The 16,406-nt window shown below is 39.9% G+C and overlaps 1 protein-coding gene across 1 annotated transcript in view; it reads left to right on the forward strand.

Annotated features, from left to right (window-relative positions):
* The window catches only part of LOC149289625 (neuropilin and tolloid-like protein 1), a 61,095-nt gene extending 46,442 nt beyond the window's left edge, over positions 1–14,653 (forward strand). Inside the window, exons 8-10 of the mRNA XM_089490380.1 lie at positions 10,854–10,967; positions 13,224–13,782; positions 14,593–14,653. Coding sequence (XP_089346506.1) covers positions 10,854–10,967; positions 13,224–13,782; positions 14,593–14,653 — 734 coding nt within the window. The remainder of the gene's footprint in view (positions 1–10,853; positions 10,968–13,223; positions 13,783–14,592) is intronic.
* Positions 14,654–16,406: the final 1,753 nt, after the last annotated feature.

A 16,406-nucleotide genomic window follows, 5' to 3' on the forward strand; every position in this document is an offset into this window, starting at 1 on the left:
CTAGCTTGCTCTGCTACCAGTTATCTGTAGAAAGATGTATCATACCTCCTGTGGTTTATACAGGTTGCTCAGCCTCCCTGACAAGTATGAGTGCACCACAGTATTCTACATTAAAATTAATATTATTATTCAAAATGCATCACTCTGTTATATAAATAGCTTGCCACAGGTCACTAAGTAAGTTCAAAAGTATCGGTAAAGCCCTTGCCCCTAGCCACATCTGTATCCATACCCCTTGTAGCGAACGTGTCCCTCATTGTCCATCAGTGTTGAGAGGTACATAGCAGAGTGCTCATAAGCATCTGTCACTAGTGGTTGTTTAAAACCTACTGGTTCCCCTTTTTGTTAAAAAGATTGGACATAGTTGTATAAAAAATTATTGTATGGGTATAGAGTAGCTGTCACACTTTCAATTATTTGCCATATGTAGTCTAGTACAGAGTTGACAAATGTCTTATGCACTGGGGCACATTAAAAGCCTACTTAGTATTAAGTTATTATTTGATTATTCCCATTTTTTAATACAATTAGTAATTTAAGTTACACAAAAGTAAAAACTAAAAGTAAACGTACATAAAACAATACCAGCTGCTCTGTGAACCTTTGTGTCTTATAACCAAAAATATATACAAATAATCACTAATAAACAGTGGTTTGTGCACTCAGTATTCCCCAAGAATAAGAAAAAATATATTAACCTTAGAAGTATATACACACCAGAATTCCATTATATAACAAGGCACCCATTTCTGATACAACTGTACATGTTTACACTGTGTTTATTTTTATGTTATCCTAATTATTGGAGTCCTCCCCCCCCGAGATATGCTGCCACTCTGCCCCCCCCCGACCTACCAGAGCAAACTCCCGGGTGTCTTGCGGGGCACATCTACGCAATACGCGTATACAACTTCCGGTGCCGGGACTCAGCGGATGTGCCGGCACCGGAAGTTGTATACGCATATTGCGTAGGTGTCCCCCGCCGGCCCCGCAAGACAGCCGGGAGTCTGCTCTGGTAAGTCGGGGGGGCAGAGGTAAAACGCATCATGTGGACGTTCTCCGCTGCCGCTGTCTGAGCATATCAGAGAGTAGGATACGGGTCCCCTGCACCGCTGCGGGGGATCTGTATCCTAACCCTGCATGTCCTGGGCGTCGGGCGCTGGTAAGTCTTGGGGGCAGAGGTAAAACGCATCGTGCGGACGTTCACCGCTGCCGGTGAACGTCTGCACGATGCGCTTAGACAATCTCCCGTGCCAGCACTCCCCCCGTGGGAAGTGCTGGCAGGGGAGGCTGTCTGAGCGTATCAGAGAGTAGGATACGTGTCCCCTGCACCGCTGCGGGGGATCTGTATCCTAACCCTGCATGTCCCGGGCGTCGGGCGCTAGACCCCGAATATAGGCCGCACCCCCACTTTAAAGACTTAAAGTGGGGGAAAAAAGTGCGGCCTATATTCGAGCCAATACGGTATTAAAATTATAGTTTGTAACTTGTGGTTGTAAAGACAGGGAGTGGGTGTGAAATTTAACAAAACTGGGATACAACATGCAATTTATGTTGAAATAACAATTAGTGACTACTGTCTGGCTTATATTGAAGGAGATGGTAACAAAAAGAATGTATGTGAACATTTTTAGTATTTTGGCACGTCAGCCTTAAATAAATAGCTTTTATTATATACATAAAAGTGGTTTTAGCTTGATTCCATTTTGGGACCCAGCCCCATACACACAGAACTTTGAAAAGTGCTACAAGAGGAGCAGAGGAAAAGGCACCTGACGTGTAAGGGTTTATAAACCCCTCCAAAAGTGTAAGTGCATTTATGTATTTGCGCGCTACAAACAGTGCATGATAATACACCATTGGGGTCCCTACCTGTCTTTCTGTTTTCTTACATATATCTATTGCATACACATCCGGAAGACAGGATGATCTATTGAAGCCTGAATACAAGTGAACACTGTAAGTGCATTATATAGACTTACAGCGTAATCACCTGTGTTGGATATTACACAATTATATTTTTTTTTCTTTTTTATTCTCTCATTCTTTACAACCGGTATACACGAGCGCCCCCTAGTGTCTTTTTGTTCCTGTTTCTAAACACTTGGAGAGTGTTTTTGTACGGGCTGCAGCCGAGTATCCGGGAAATTCAAACAACATAAAGGGAAGTATTCCTTATTGTTTTTTCTCTATATACCCATTCCACACTGGTTTTCATCACCTCTTTTTTCACATTGAAGGAGATGGTGCCTGATGGGCAGAATAACTACACGTGAGTACATATGACTCACCCTCGTACTTTAGTGTTTCTTTTTATTTAATCAGCCAGTAAAAAGAACAAGGACATTGTGCAAATTTTCTCAAGTCTTGGACCATGGTAAAATGCACCGTGAATAATACTAGAGAAAACAAGATTAATCTTATATATCCGTCTCTCTCTCTCTCAGTTCGTACAAAGCCCAGAAAAGCCCAGCCAGACCCCCAATTCTAGTTCACTCTTTGAAGGTTTCCCTACCTTCTCTGCTGACCACTTCTGCTTCTGCCGACCACTTCGGCTTCAGCATTTTCTTCTGCATATTTATCTTCTTTCTTCTATCTTTTCCCGTCTCTTCTCCATTCTATCTGGTATCTTCTTTCTTCGTCCACATGTCCGCAGACATAAACCGGAAACTTCCCCCAAAATGGAAGAGGACGTCACTGAAAGCACCAAGTGAGGGGAATATGGTGGTGCTTGCGGTGACATCATCTCCCTAATCCTTCACGTAAACGCAGCCCCGCCATTTTGGCAGACATTACCAGGTTATGTCCGCGGAGATGCAGACAAAGAAAAAAGATATCTAATTAGGATTGAAAATTGAAGAAAGAATGGAAAAGAGAGAAGGTAAGGGAGAAGATATAACAATGATACAGAAGATACAACAAGAATGAGTGTGAGAGAGTGAGTGAGAGTGTGAGTAAGTAAGAGTAAAAATGCCCCCCCCCCGTATTATTGGCCAAACAAAATGGGCAGAAAACAAATGGGCCAAAAACAAACAGAAAAATTTGTCCAAATCGCTTTGGCACGTGTCTATTATATATGAGACGTGTGTCGTCGTATTATATGCACGTCTTTTATATACAGTTGTGTGAAAAACTACACCCTCTTTGAATTCTAAGGCTTGACATATAAGGGCATAATAACAATCACTTGTTCCTTATCAGGTCTAAAAATGTGGTAAATACAAAAGCAGATGAACAACAACTCATGACATATTACACCATTTCATGATTTATTTAACAAAAATAAAGGCAAAATTGAGAAGCCATGTGTGAAAAGTAACCCCTAACTGTTTCCAAAGGAATGCTAAGTAGCAGACAGGTGTTGCTAATTAAATACTCTTGATTCATTGATTATCAGCAAGTGTGGCCAAAGTTTTAGCAGTTTGCTGGTCTGGAGCATTCAAGTGTGTATTAACACAACGTCAAGGAGGAAAGACATCAGCAATGATCTTAGAGAAGCAATTCAATTCAAAGAGGCTGTTAATATATATATATATATATATATATATATATATATATATTAGTTCATAAGTTGTGCACATACTGCAAGTTCTGTAGTAATCTGTAGGTGCCTGTGTATATATATATATATATCCACCGAAGATAAACACACAGGCTTTATGATTAAAAAAAAAAATAAGTTTATTTATTGCAGACAGATCCAATCAGTTGGCCTGAAAATGATCCTTGTTTTTCCCACCAGGTGGTGTAATACATTACTAATACACCTACTCATGTATGTATGTAACTTGCCAGACACATACTGACTCAAATATAATTGTTGATAAATCACTAGTATATTGAATCAGTACAGAAATCCATACCAGCTGTACTTGTCCATTACAACCCATGCTCAGACTTGAAAGAGCTGTGTCACCATTTTTATTAAGAAAAGGCAGAATTATACCTCATTCACATAATATAACATTAATTTCAGTAGTTTGCTTTTGTATCTAACCTCTCTCACAGTATTGTTCCACAAAATATATTATTGAACTTATAATATAAAACCTGGGTTACACCTTTGCTAGACTTGTATAGTTCAGATAAATGAGAAATAAAATTCTATTATTTTTACTGAAGTTGTCTACCACTTCAATAAAAATGTTATGTACTATATAACTAACTTAATTATGCTCTAATTTGAAGAATAGTCTTATGTTATTTGATAGTATTAAATTATGTGTACCACAATACTGGAGTTTTCTGTTTTGCATGAACCCCGGTGCAGTTTGAAACATGCATTCTTTAGTTACTGGAACTAGAAATGAGACATCTGCTTTATTTAAGCCCTCCCATGACTGCTTCTACAGTAACCAGTAGCACCTCCATTGAAGTAGAGGAAGCCACAGCCAAGCACAACTAAGCTAGCAAAACATCATTGCTCACAGGGCTGGCCCGACAATGGAGCCGAGTGGGGTAACCGCTCCAGGTGGCACTCTTGAAGGGGCGGCACTTCGCTGCCCCAAGCCCTTTTTTTTTTTTTTAAAGCGAAAGAGAGAGAAAGGGGCGCCGCTGTCAGTCTCCCTGTTCGGGGCGCTCAGCATTACAAGCCGGCACCGAGACCGAACAGGGAGACTCGCCGCAGGACTGCTGAAAGGTAAGTACAAGAAGGGGGGGGGGCGGCAGGGACGGAGGGAGAGGAAGGGTAGATAAGGGGAGGGCGGCATTTTAAAATTTGCCCCAGGCGGCATTTTGCCTTGGGCCGGCCCTGATTGCTCAGATAGCATACAGGTGAATGGTTACTGCTTCTCCTGTTGATCTCAATAGCAGTTCAGTTCACATTAACTACAATCAGAGTTCTACTGGGCATGTGCAAAAAGCATAGAGAGGTATGGTTCCTGCATTCAGTGGAGGCTTCTGGGGGAGGACTTAAAAGAAACAGAATACTAATTCTTCACTCCAATAGCTAACGAATGCCTCCATCTATTTGCATGTAGTAAAGCGTGCCACAATATTCATTTAACGATAAAATGGGCTGATATACTTATGTAAGTAAATGGTTGTGTTATTTTCATTTTATTTTACTTACATTTTGTGACAGTTCTTGTTACTGTCATTTTCCATATAAAACATTTTTCTGTGATTCCTATTCCTGCATCATGAAGAGCTGGAGGTCTTATTATCCATGCAGGGCTAGGACAACCCTAACAGAAACTATGTTAAAGAGGCATCATAGAGTTATATAGTCTCTCTGTATGGTTTATTTTTTTTTGTCAGTGACAGCAATTGAGTGAGGCTTTTCATTCAGCAAGTACAACCACAAAAAATAACCACACAGAAGGTGAGAGCGGGTGAATGCATATAAAATAGTGCAACCACCAATTATTTCATTTAAGAATCGCTTCAGAGACAAGCACACCAGTAGGGTGGCCAAGTCACGGCGACGTTAAGTCCTTTTTCCATATTTCAACTAGTGGCTACTGAGTAGGTAAACTAAAAAAATGCACATAAGTTCACTGTTAACAATATATTACTCCCTATATACTTGCAAATAGAAGACTCTGTACTATTATATAAACCAAACCTAATATTTGTGTGTATTGTCTAATTTTTCACAGTTGTTATGTTATTTTTAGGCACGTATGTGTTAATAGAATAGAAATGACTAATTAATTTGTATATTAATACACACAGAATAGTTAGTCATGTTGATTACACTAATATCCAAAGTCATTAGTCACATTAATTACATTTGGTTCTCTTCTTGGTGCTCTTCTTACCTCCTACGATGTGCCTAGCAGGCTGTATCAGTAGTTGTAATGCTTGCTGCATTCCACAAACCATTTTTCATAATGCTCTCAAATGAAAAAGGAACTGATAGCTGCACAGATTTCATTAGCGTTTAAAGGGAAAATCTCATGGAGAAATCAATATTTTTCTTTACGCATTAAAGGGCATTGCAGAAAACTTCGGATTATTTCACTTTTTCAAATAAACTTCCTTTGTCCGCAGAACTGTAGGCTATTATTATGGATGGTCAAACATCACACTGATAGCAATGCTTATGAAGGCCTGCTTAACTAATGGGTCATATGGTCCCTGTGGGTGGTTAAGACTGAGCAAGTCTATTGATTACCACATTACAGCATAATAAGGAGTCGGGATGCATCTAGTGGATTGGGCTGAGATAACAAAAACATAAATAATATGTTTAAAGGTGTTATATTATGTCAAAAAAATGTAAAACAGAAAGCAACACAAACTATTATGTGGAATGTAATATAAGTTTATATCTAAACATGTTTTACTTTGGGGACAAAACAATTCTACAAATTTTCCAGTGCATGTTAATGTGATGGAATGAGATATTTAAACAAAACTGAAGTGATTGCTGTTCTTAAGGAGCTAAAAAAGTGGTTACTTCTTTTTATTTATCAAACTGATGTATTTTTATCCGATAACCTGAGCAAGCATTTCTGGGATTGTATAAATATACTGTATAATTGAACAGTTGAAATTTAGGCTAAAAGGCAGCAATATATTTTTGCTCTGAGCGAATTTTAAAATGCATTTGTAAACAGTGGCGTCGCTACAGGAGGGCAAGGGGGGGCAATTGCCCCCCCTAGGTTAATCCTTGCCCCCCCTGTTGCCCCCCTGCCGAATTCGGAAAAAAGTCGCAATGCTTTTTAAAAAAAAATTTTAATGCGGAGGAGAGAGAGGGGCGCCTAGCAACCGCTCGGCGCCCCCCGTTCTCCTCCACGAGGCCACTACCTCCGTCGCGGTGCCGGCATTTCATCCTGAGCGCCGAAATATGACGTCATATTTCGGCGCTCAGCAGTGAAGCAGCGGCCACCGCAGCAGAGAACGAAGACAGCATGTACTGGCTGACTTGGCATGATAGGAGTGTGATTGCTAACAGCAATCACAGTCCCATCATGCCTAGGTTCCAGCATTTACTGGTTGGATGTGTAAGTGCTGGAACCTAGGCATGATGGGACTTTGATTGCTGTTAGCAATCACACTCCTATCATGCCAAGTCAGCCAGTAGATGCTGAAACCTAGCTAGCTGCCCCCCTTGTGTATTGATGCTGCCAGCAGTATGGGGTCTGCACATCACTTACAGCCACCCTGGCTGACTTGGCATGATAGGAGTGTGATTGCTAACAGCAAGCACAGTCCCATCATGCCTAGGTACCAGCATTTACTGGTTGCCTGGGTATGATAGGAGTGTGATTGCACTGTGGACGCCAGGGCTGGCTTTGGGGTATGCAACCTGTGATCTATGCGTGTAATTTAGGGGGTTTTAAATATACCTTTTAATTATGTGTTTTTTGTGAATTCCAATTGATCTATACCTGCAAAGCTGGGGTTGTGTGTTATTCTGTAGATTCATATCTGCTATGCTATGTTTCCATACATTATTTATGTATACCTGCAAATACAGGGTTAATATGTCTTATTCGGTTGATTAATACCTGCAATGCTGTTTCCATGTATTTATTTGATCTATACCTGCAATGCTACGTTTCATATACTATTGTATACCTGCAAATACAGGATTTGTATGTCTGATTCTGTTTATTTGAGATCACAAGTGAATTTCAGTTGATCTATACATGCAAAGCTTGGTTTGTGTGTTAATGTGTTGATCTATACCTGCTATCGGCAACTGGGGCTAATGTTAATATATATGGGCAGCAGGGGTATCAATACACAAGGGGCAAAAACACTAAGGGGGGTATAAATGACAATGCAGTGTGAAAAATCCAGCCTGATGTAGACGTCTGTGACGTAGATTGTGTCCTGCTGTTTGGTTATCAGTGTAGCAGAGCCTGTCCTCGGTGTGTGTGTGTATAGGTGTTGGTGTGGCAGAGCCTGTCCTGGTGTGTGTTTGGGTGTTGGTGTGGCAGAGCCTGTCCTGGTGTGTGTGTTCGGTTGTCTGTTTGTCAGAGCCTGTCCTGGTGTGTGTGTGTGGCAGAACCTGTCCTGATGTGTGTGGGTGTCTGTGTGGCAGAGCCTGTCCTGGTGTGTGTGTGTGTGTGTTTGGTTGTTGGTGTGGCAGAGCCTGTCCTGGTGTGTGTGTCTGGGTGTCGGTGTGACAGAGCCTGTCCTGGTGTGTGTGTCTGGGTGTCGGTGTGACAGAGCCTGTCCTGGTGTGTGTCTGGGTGTCGGTGTGACAGAGCCTGTCCTGGTGTGTGTGTCTGGGTGTTGGTGTGACAGAGCCTGTCCTGGTGTGTGTGTCTGTGGCACAGAGCCTGTCCTGGTGTGTGTGTCTGGGTGTCGGTGTGACAGAGCCTGTCCTGTTGTGTGTGTGTGTGTCTGTGTCACAGAGCCTGTCCTGGTGTGTGTGTCTGGGTGTCGGTGTGACAGAGCCTGTCCTGGTGTGTGTGTGTTCAGTTGTCAGTGTGGCAGAGCCTGTCCTGGTGTGTGTGTCTGGGTGTCGGTGTGACAGAGCCTGTCCTGGTGTGTGTGTCTGGGTGTCGGTGTGACAGAGCCTGTCCTGGTGTGTGTGTCTGGGTGTCGGTGTGACAGAGCCTGTCCTGGTGTGTGTCTGGGTGTCAGTGTGACAGAGCCTGTCCTGTTGTGTGTGTGTGTGTCTGTGTGGCAGAGCCTGTCCTGGTGTGTGTGTCTGTGTCACAGAGCCTGTCCTGGTGTGTGTCTGGGTGTCGGTGTGACAGAGCCTGTCCTGTTGTGTGTGTGTGTCTGTGTGGAAGAGCCTGTCCTGGTGTGTGTGTCTGTGTCACAGAGCCTGTCCTGGTGTGTGTGTCTGGGTGTCGGTGTGGCAGAGCCTGTCCTGGTGTGTGTGTCTGTGTGACAGAGCCTGTCCTGGTGTGTGTGTCTGGGTGTCGGTGTGACAGAGCCTGTCCTGGTGTGTGTGTTCAGTTGTCAGTGTGGCAGAGCCTGTCCTGGTGTGTCTGGGTGTCGGTGTGACAGAGCCTGTCCTGGTGTGTGTGTGTCTGTGTGGCAGAGCCTGTCCTGGTGTGTGTGTTCAGTTGTCAGTGTGGCAGAGCCTGTCCTGGTGTGTGTTTGGGTGTCAGTGTGTCAGAGCCTGTCCTGGTGTGTGTGTTTGGTTGTCGGTGTGGCAGAGCCTGTCCTGGTGTGTGTGTCTGGGTGTTGGTGTGACAGAGCCTGTGTTGGTGTGTGTGTTTGGTCATCTGTTTCCTGGCACTTAACTTACAGTAGGAATTATTTAATTTATATTTATCCAGAGATAAAATGCCCTCCTGAAGTTGTAGTGACTTCAGGGGACAAAACGTTACAAGGCCCTGAAATCATTTAGTGGAAAAGTTATTTATTGTGTTATAATATTTATTTCAAGGATTAGTCACACTCAATTGTGGCTTCAGGCTTCCCATGTTGAATGATCAAGTATTATTTTAGCCCAATAACAAAAGTATAATTCCATAGCACATTACTTTTGGAAATTATTAATGCCCCCCCAGTTTGACTGTGGTATCTTGTGTGCCCCCCCCCTATATATTGTTTCTAGAGTCGCCACTGTTTGTAAAGTAGTACATTCGGGGGCTTGAAAATGTAGATATGAAATGGCGCTATAATAATCTTATATGAGAACAAACTCCTGCAGATGTTGTAATGAAATAATAAATAAGTAACAAGCTGTCATTGGGTTTGGCATTTAAAGTATTAAATAACAAAGAATTCAGAGAAGAAAATGAGGTGAATGATTGTATTCTGCACAGCTAAGAAAGAGGTTTGATGATAGTAGAGGGAAAGAATGTATGAGAAGGCAAAAAAATGTATGTGGAACAAATAAAAATAAGTCAAACAGCACCACCTACTGGAGAAACCTCATCATTTACTGACACATTGTAAGATTGCTCTTGAAAGTGACATATTTATCTTATATAGCATCAAACAAATAGGCTTGAAAAGTTACAGACCATGTTTTAAAACTTTACTTTGGGATCCTCACTGCAGATAAACTTACTCTCCTGCTTTCGATTCAGGCGAATATTTGTGTACATTCTTCGTGTTTTTTTTTTTTTTCTGCGCTTTGGCGCAAGGATTTAATAAGGTCCATTTGAGCAACTCTATTGGTCGCCGGCAGGGGCCTCCTCTGCCATCAACCAATGAAGTGCACCTGCACAGACTGTACAGACTTTTAAAATCCTGGTGCCACTGGTCTCCCCATTCCAGAAGTTAAAGGTCTGTACGAGCAAGGCCTCTACAGGCGACCAATAGTCGCTCACACGGACCTTCAGCATCTGACGGCGGAACTTGGCCGGGGGACACCACTGGTCTCCCCGCTCCAAGAGTTCAAGGTCCGTACAACGACCAACGTTAGATGTTAAAGGTCCTTAACCCCTGAAGGTGAACGTATGGATTTTCACTTCCGTTATCTATGCAGCATCGCAGGGGTTAACAGGATCAGAAAGATTCCCTTTCACCATGGTTGACAGCTTATAATATGATTAAAACATATAATTAATTAGGAGCTTTGAAACGGAAGCTTATTTCCACACAAACACTGGGATAGCACAGTGAGCATACGCTCTAATTATACTGTGTTTTTTAATGTGTTTTCTTTTTAATCAACGTTTTTTTTAAAAAAAACTAATAATTATGATCCTTATTTCTTAAAGGTAAATGATAAGCAAGAGCATTCTACTGGGGCTTTTTGATGCTATCATCTCACATACACTCGTGATAGAGATCATATTTTGTTTGTTACAAAATAGTACCACCTTTCTGTTCTCTCTTTTTCCTGTGATTCAGGAAAATGAGCAAAAGTTAATTTTTTTATTTTGAAATTATTTGGGAATTGATTTGTTTTGTATTTGTTAGATATATATATATATATATATATATTTGTTTTTTATTGATATTGACATGTCTTTTTTTCATTATAGCTCCATGTGAAGCAAACTCCTTTTTTTGTCATAGTAATATGTGCATTAATAATACATTGGTCTGCAATGGAGTTCAGAATTGTGTGTATCCTTGGGATGAAAATCACTGCAAAGGTAAAAAATGTTTTATAAACTGGGTACAGGTACCCATCTTTGAAGCAAAAGGTGTTTTTACTTCCTTTTGTTCTAATTTGAGCATAAAAGGTTGCTTTACATTGAGTGGTTTATGAGTATATAATTTGCCTTTTGCTGTAAGTAGCATTGCTTTGTATAATAATTAACATGCTGGTATCAGTTGCATAGAGTATGAGACTGTGCACACTCTATGCAACTATGTAGACCTTCCCCGGCTGTCAGAGATCAGAGTTCCCCGTGATCTCTGACTGCTGGGGAAGGTCTGCGCGATGGACGCAGAAAACCCCCTCTGCTAACCGCGCCTCCTCCCGGCTGCAGCGGAAGTTGTGTACGCAAATCGCGTAGAGCTCTACACGCTGCCCGGACTACGCACCGGTGACTCTGTGAAATGCTTTTAACCGTCTAAATGCCACTGTGCCCCATGATATGCCTTTTGACCCCCTATGTGCCACTCTGCCTCCTGAAATGCCTTATACCTCCCTATATACCACTCTGCCCCATGATATGCCTTTTAACCCCCTAAATGCCAGAGTGGCATATAGGGGTATAAGGCAATTCTGGAGACAGAGTGGCACATAGGGGGTCAAAAGGCATATCATGGGGCACAGTGGCATTTAGAGGGTTAAAAGGCATATCATGGGGCACAGTGGCATATAGGGGGTATAAGGCATTTCTGGGGCAGAGTGGCCAGCCAGGGGGCAGATGTGCATAACTGGGGGGGCAGGTTGAAAAAAAAGGAAATAAAAACAAAATATTTTTATCAATCATAGCTTTTATTAAAAAAAATTGTTCACATAGTTTACATGAATTAACATTTACTGGTAAAACTTGTTTCCTATAGGGTTGTCTTATATTCAGGCTTTTTCTTTTTTTCATAAATTAATATTCAGATTTTGGGAGGTCGTCTTATTATCGAGCAAATACGGTACTTTTGATGAGAAAAGCATAACATCAAATGTTGTCTATCAATTGTCTTGCTTATTTTACTTAGTGGAATACCACTAACCACTAGACTTGTGCATTAGTATTCGGGCGAACATGAAAACGAACACGAAGGGTGCGTTTTCGTTGTTCAGCCCGAATACTGAACATACGAACAAGGCGGCGGCAAAATGTAGACGAAGACGCACAACACGAAGAATCTTCGTGTTCGTCTTCGTCTACTAATATCCCTGGTCCCTTCCCCATGTAGCCTACCTTATCTACGGGAGCAGAAATCCGTAGGTTCTCCGTCAGGGGTTAACTTGGCCGGCAGAGACCACTGGTCTCCCTGCTGCAACAGTTAAAAGTCCGTACGAACGACTAATAAAGTTGCTTGTTGCAGCAGGGAGACCAGTGGTCTCAACCGGCCAAGTTGCAGCACCAGGATTTTAAAAGTCTGTATGAGCAACTCTATTGGTCGCCAGCAGGGGGCTCGTCTGCCATCAACCAATGAAGTACAGGTGTTCTTCATTGGTTGATGGCAGAGGAGGCCCCTGCAGGCGACCAATAGAGTTGCTCGTACGGACATTTAAAATGCTGGCGCCAAAGCTGCTGCGTAGTCCGTACCGAGTTAACCCCGTATTAACCCCTTCTACAAAAAACAACAAAAAACAAAGAAAAAAACGAACACGAAGAATGTACACAAATATTTGCCCGAATCGAACACAGGAACGGGTGAATATTCACGGAATACAAAGTTTCCCCCCCCAAAAAGACAAACACGAAGAGTTGGCCGGCGCCCAGGTCTACTAACCTCCCTAACATCCCCATTGAAGCTATATAATTATAGTTGCAACCACCTTGGCTATTTGCTAAAGAGGAAGATGAATGTTACTGTGTGCTATAAAGTAAAACTTTGCTAATATATCATATTTGCCAACATTTTTTCCAGGGACAGGACTTAAAGTAGGCAGAGTAATGCGGTGCTGCGTGATTCCACCTACTTTAGGTTCCATCCCCTTCTGTGCCTGAGTGTCCGGAGCTCATTCAGCACCGTTTAGGCAGTTTAGGACGCAATACTGTCTGTGCACAGTGTAATGCATACAGTATACAGCAGTATGTTTATGCCAGGACAGACCCGAATTTGACGGGACAGGACCCCTAAGAAACAGGAATGTCCCTACAAATGTAGTTCTTTTTAGATTTTTTGTGTCTCTATTAAATATTTTTAGTACAATCATAAATACAAATGTATATTCTATTATATTGAATTGTGTATAATAAAGTTAATTTTCATTTCATTTTATCATGTAGAAAAAAGAAAATCAAACCTTTTGGACCAGCTTACCAATACTAGTGGGACAGTGATTGGGGTATCTACGTGCATTGTTATTATCCTAATTATCATATCTGTAATCGTACAGATCAAGCAACCTCGTAAAAAATTCATCCAAAGGAAAACAGACTTTGACCAAACAGTATTCCAGGAGGTATTTGAGCCTCCTCATTATGAATTATGCACTCTTAGAGGTACAGGTGGTACAGCTGATATGGCCGATGTTGCAGATGATTTTGAGAATTACCATAAACTAAGGAGATCATCTTCAAAATGCATTCATGACCATCACTGTGGATCACAAATGTCTAGCACTAAGGGCAGCCGTAGTAACCTCAGTACTAGGGAAACTACTATAGTAACAGACACGCAAAACCAGCCTGTTAATCCAACTTTACAACATCCAAACAGAAGAAACATCCTTGTAATGAAGCATAGCTACTCACAAGATGCTGCAGATGCATGTGACATAGATGAAATCGAAGAAGTCCCCACTACAAGTCACAGACTGTCTAGTCATGAAAAGGCGGTCCAGCGGTCAGTATCTATAATTTTTTGATGAAGATTTTTTTCCTATGGACTTTCCTTTCAACTCTCTTTTCTTTTCATACAATTTTTATTTTCATTATAATTTTTGCCCATCACCATAATAATGTCTTTTTTTTATTATTATTTTTCCCTTTAATGCACACATTCATTTTGCACTAAAAAAGAAAGTGCTACTTTCTTTTTTTAAACTTTAGAAATAAATATGAGATACTTTCAAAAGACTTGCAACCTCTTTTAACCAAAATTGGCAATAAAAATATTTTTAAGAGGCATGTATCAAATATTGCATTTTATTTAATTTTGTGTTTTATGAAGCTATTTTGTCCTTTTTATATACCATAGTCTTTTATATGCCTGAAAGGACACAGCCAGATATTTCAGACACCACAGATTTCTATAAAGAACATTCATTAAAAATATTAAATATGAAAATGTGGTTCTGTTTTATGAATCAAGAAAAACACACATGCACCACAATTAAAGTAAATATTTTTACTTTGTAATAGACACTTAATGGCTGTATTAAAAAAAACTAATAGCACAACCTCATTTCTTGAATGTGGTGGCATTTAATATATGTATTTGTGTTTGTATTGCATGCAGATTATGTGTGCTTATTTGTTTGTTTACATGCACTACATACTTTCTTTGCACATTAAAATCACTTAAAAATGCTCTTCTTTCTAGTGTTTTGCATGCCAGTGTGTCTTCTTTGTTAGATATACATTGTATAAAGACCATAGCTGAATGTATTACTATTATGCAAACATGTTGAATGAAATAGCCATAACATTCCAGGTTCTGCCTCATTGGGTCTCTAAGCAAACATGAAACTGAATACAACACAACTAGGGTATGAAAAGCTATCTCAAGGTAAGAAAATATATTTACCAATGTACCATATTTTGTGTAGTAAAGTGCATTTTTTCTAATCATATCAAATGAAGGGGTAAAATAACAATGGTCACTAACATTATTCATTGTATTGTCATCATCAACATATGTTTTTTGTTGAAACCATGTTGCGTATACCAACCAAACCACAACTAAAAATGATGCCAGTATGTACCATTGATTTGCCACTCATTTCCTTTATTCTGATTCCCCCTTTGCTAGCTGACCATGAAAATATAAAACCATTTATAATATGTATATATAAATATATAATTATATTTAAGGGAAGTTCTTGCTAGTTCCAATTCATATGTTACTTATTAATCTGGTATGCTTTTACAATAATTGGGAAAAGAATGATTATTGTACCTACTAGTGAAAATTGGTGTAGTATTTGAAGGACAGGCTAACTTGTTGAACGCTGGCGGATTTCAAGTGCACTAGGGTAATCATGACCGCATTTTAAGTTCTCGATAAATTCCTAATTTACCAAGCACTTCAGAAGTTTTATCCAACTGGGTACTTAGTTTAGAAACTGAACACAAGGGAGTTCAGCATCTCAAACCATGCATTTTGCATTGACTAAAACAGACTCCAATGTGACAAGGCTCCTCATAGAGCTCAGCCCTTTAAGTTATAACTTCTATAATGACGATGATTATTATTATTATTATGAAGATTATTTGTGTCTTGTATTTTGGTCCATTCTGATATACTTTTCTAATACAGTAAAGGCCAGTTTTATTGTATTGTTAAGATTCTCTTTATAAGGTGATCAGTCCTTGAACCTGATAGAGGGAGATAAAAAATCAAAGGTGACCCATATGTAAAGAAAGTTAACTTGAATTGCTTGATTTCTTATTTATTCTATAGTCTTATTTTGCACCTAAATTGTTTGTGCAATTTGTTTTATTGCAAATGATTTTATTAACGCTAATATTTTTGTTTTTCACTTTTTAGGATGAACTGTTCTTAACCATTTATTTTAATTTCAGAGAAGAATTCTTTTTACACGTCTATGAAAAATGAGTATGTTCTTTAGAGAATTGTTACACCCATCTTCAGAAAAGTGGACTCTATAATAAACTCATTCCACTGCCTTGTTGCAAATGTAGGACTTGCAAACATTTTTACCCTCAACATGATGTTCCTGCTCAATGACATTTGTTTGTAATTTGGTTGCTGGCCACCAAGTGCTCCTTAGTTTTTAAATACACTTTGAAATTTACTGGATACTTGAAGAAGAATCTAGTTACTGATTGCAAATACCCCTGCATTGTAAGGCTTTTTTTTATTTTGATAAGCTAACATGTTTTATGTTTTAAATGGAAATTCTGTGGAATACAATTGGAACTCTTCCTTCACTCGGTTTTCTTTCTTAGTGTGTATTTGTACTTTATTTTTACCTTGCTGATTACTTGAAATTAATGTTCTTGGCTTTTCAGTTTAGTAAAAAATTGAATAAAAAATGATGCTATTAGGCAGAAAATATTCTTTTAACAAAATGAAAAACATTTCAGTGACATTACTAAATGGCAATAAGTATTTGTTTCTTTTTTTGCTCTGTCTTGATTTTTTTTATTTTCTTTTTAATATTGCTAATGCTTTATAATATTTCTGGCATTGCCATTACATTTTATGGGGATAAACAAAATATATGGGAAACAATTATCAACCTAGTAGAAGAACATTCAGAAAGGAGAAACATTTTGTTACCA

This window comes from Sceloporus occidentalis, unplaced genomic scaffold, assembly GCF_023333645.1.
Source record: "Sceloporus occidentalis isolate IW3139 unplaced genomic scaffold, rSceOcc1.0.p SCAF_44, whole genome shotgun sequence".
Lineage (NCBI taxonomy): Eukaryota > Metazoa > Chordata > Lepidosauria > Squamata > Phrynosomatidae > Sceloporus > Sceloporus occidentalis.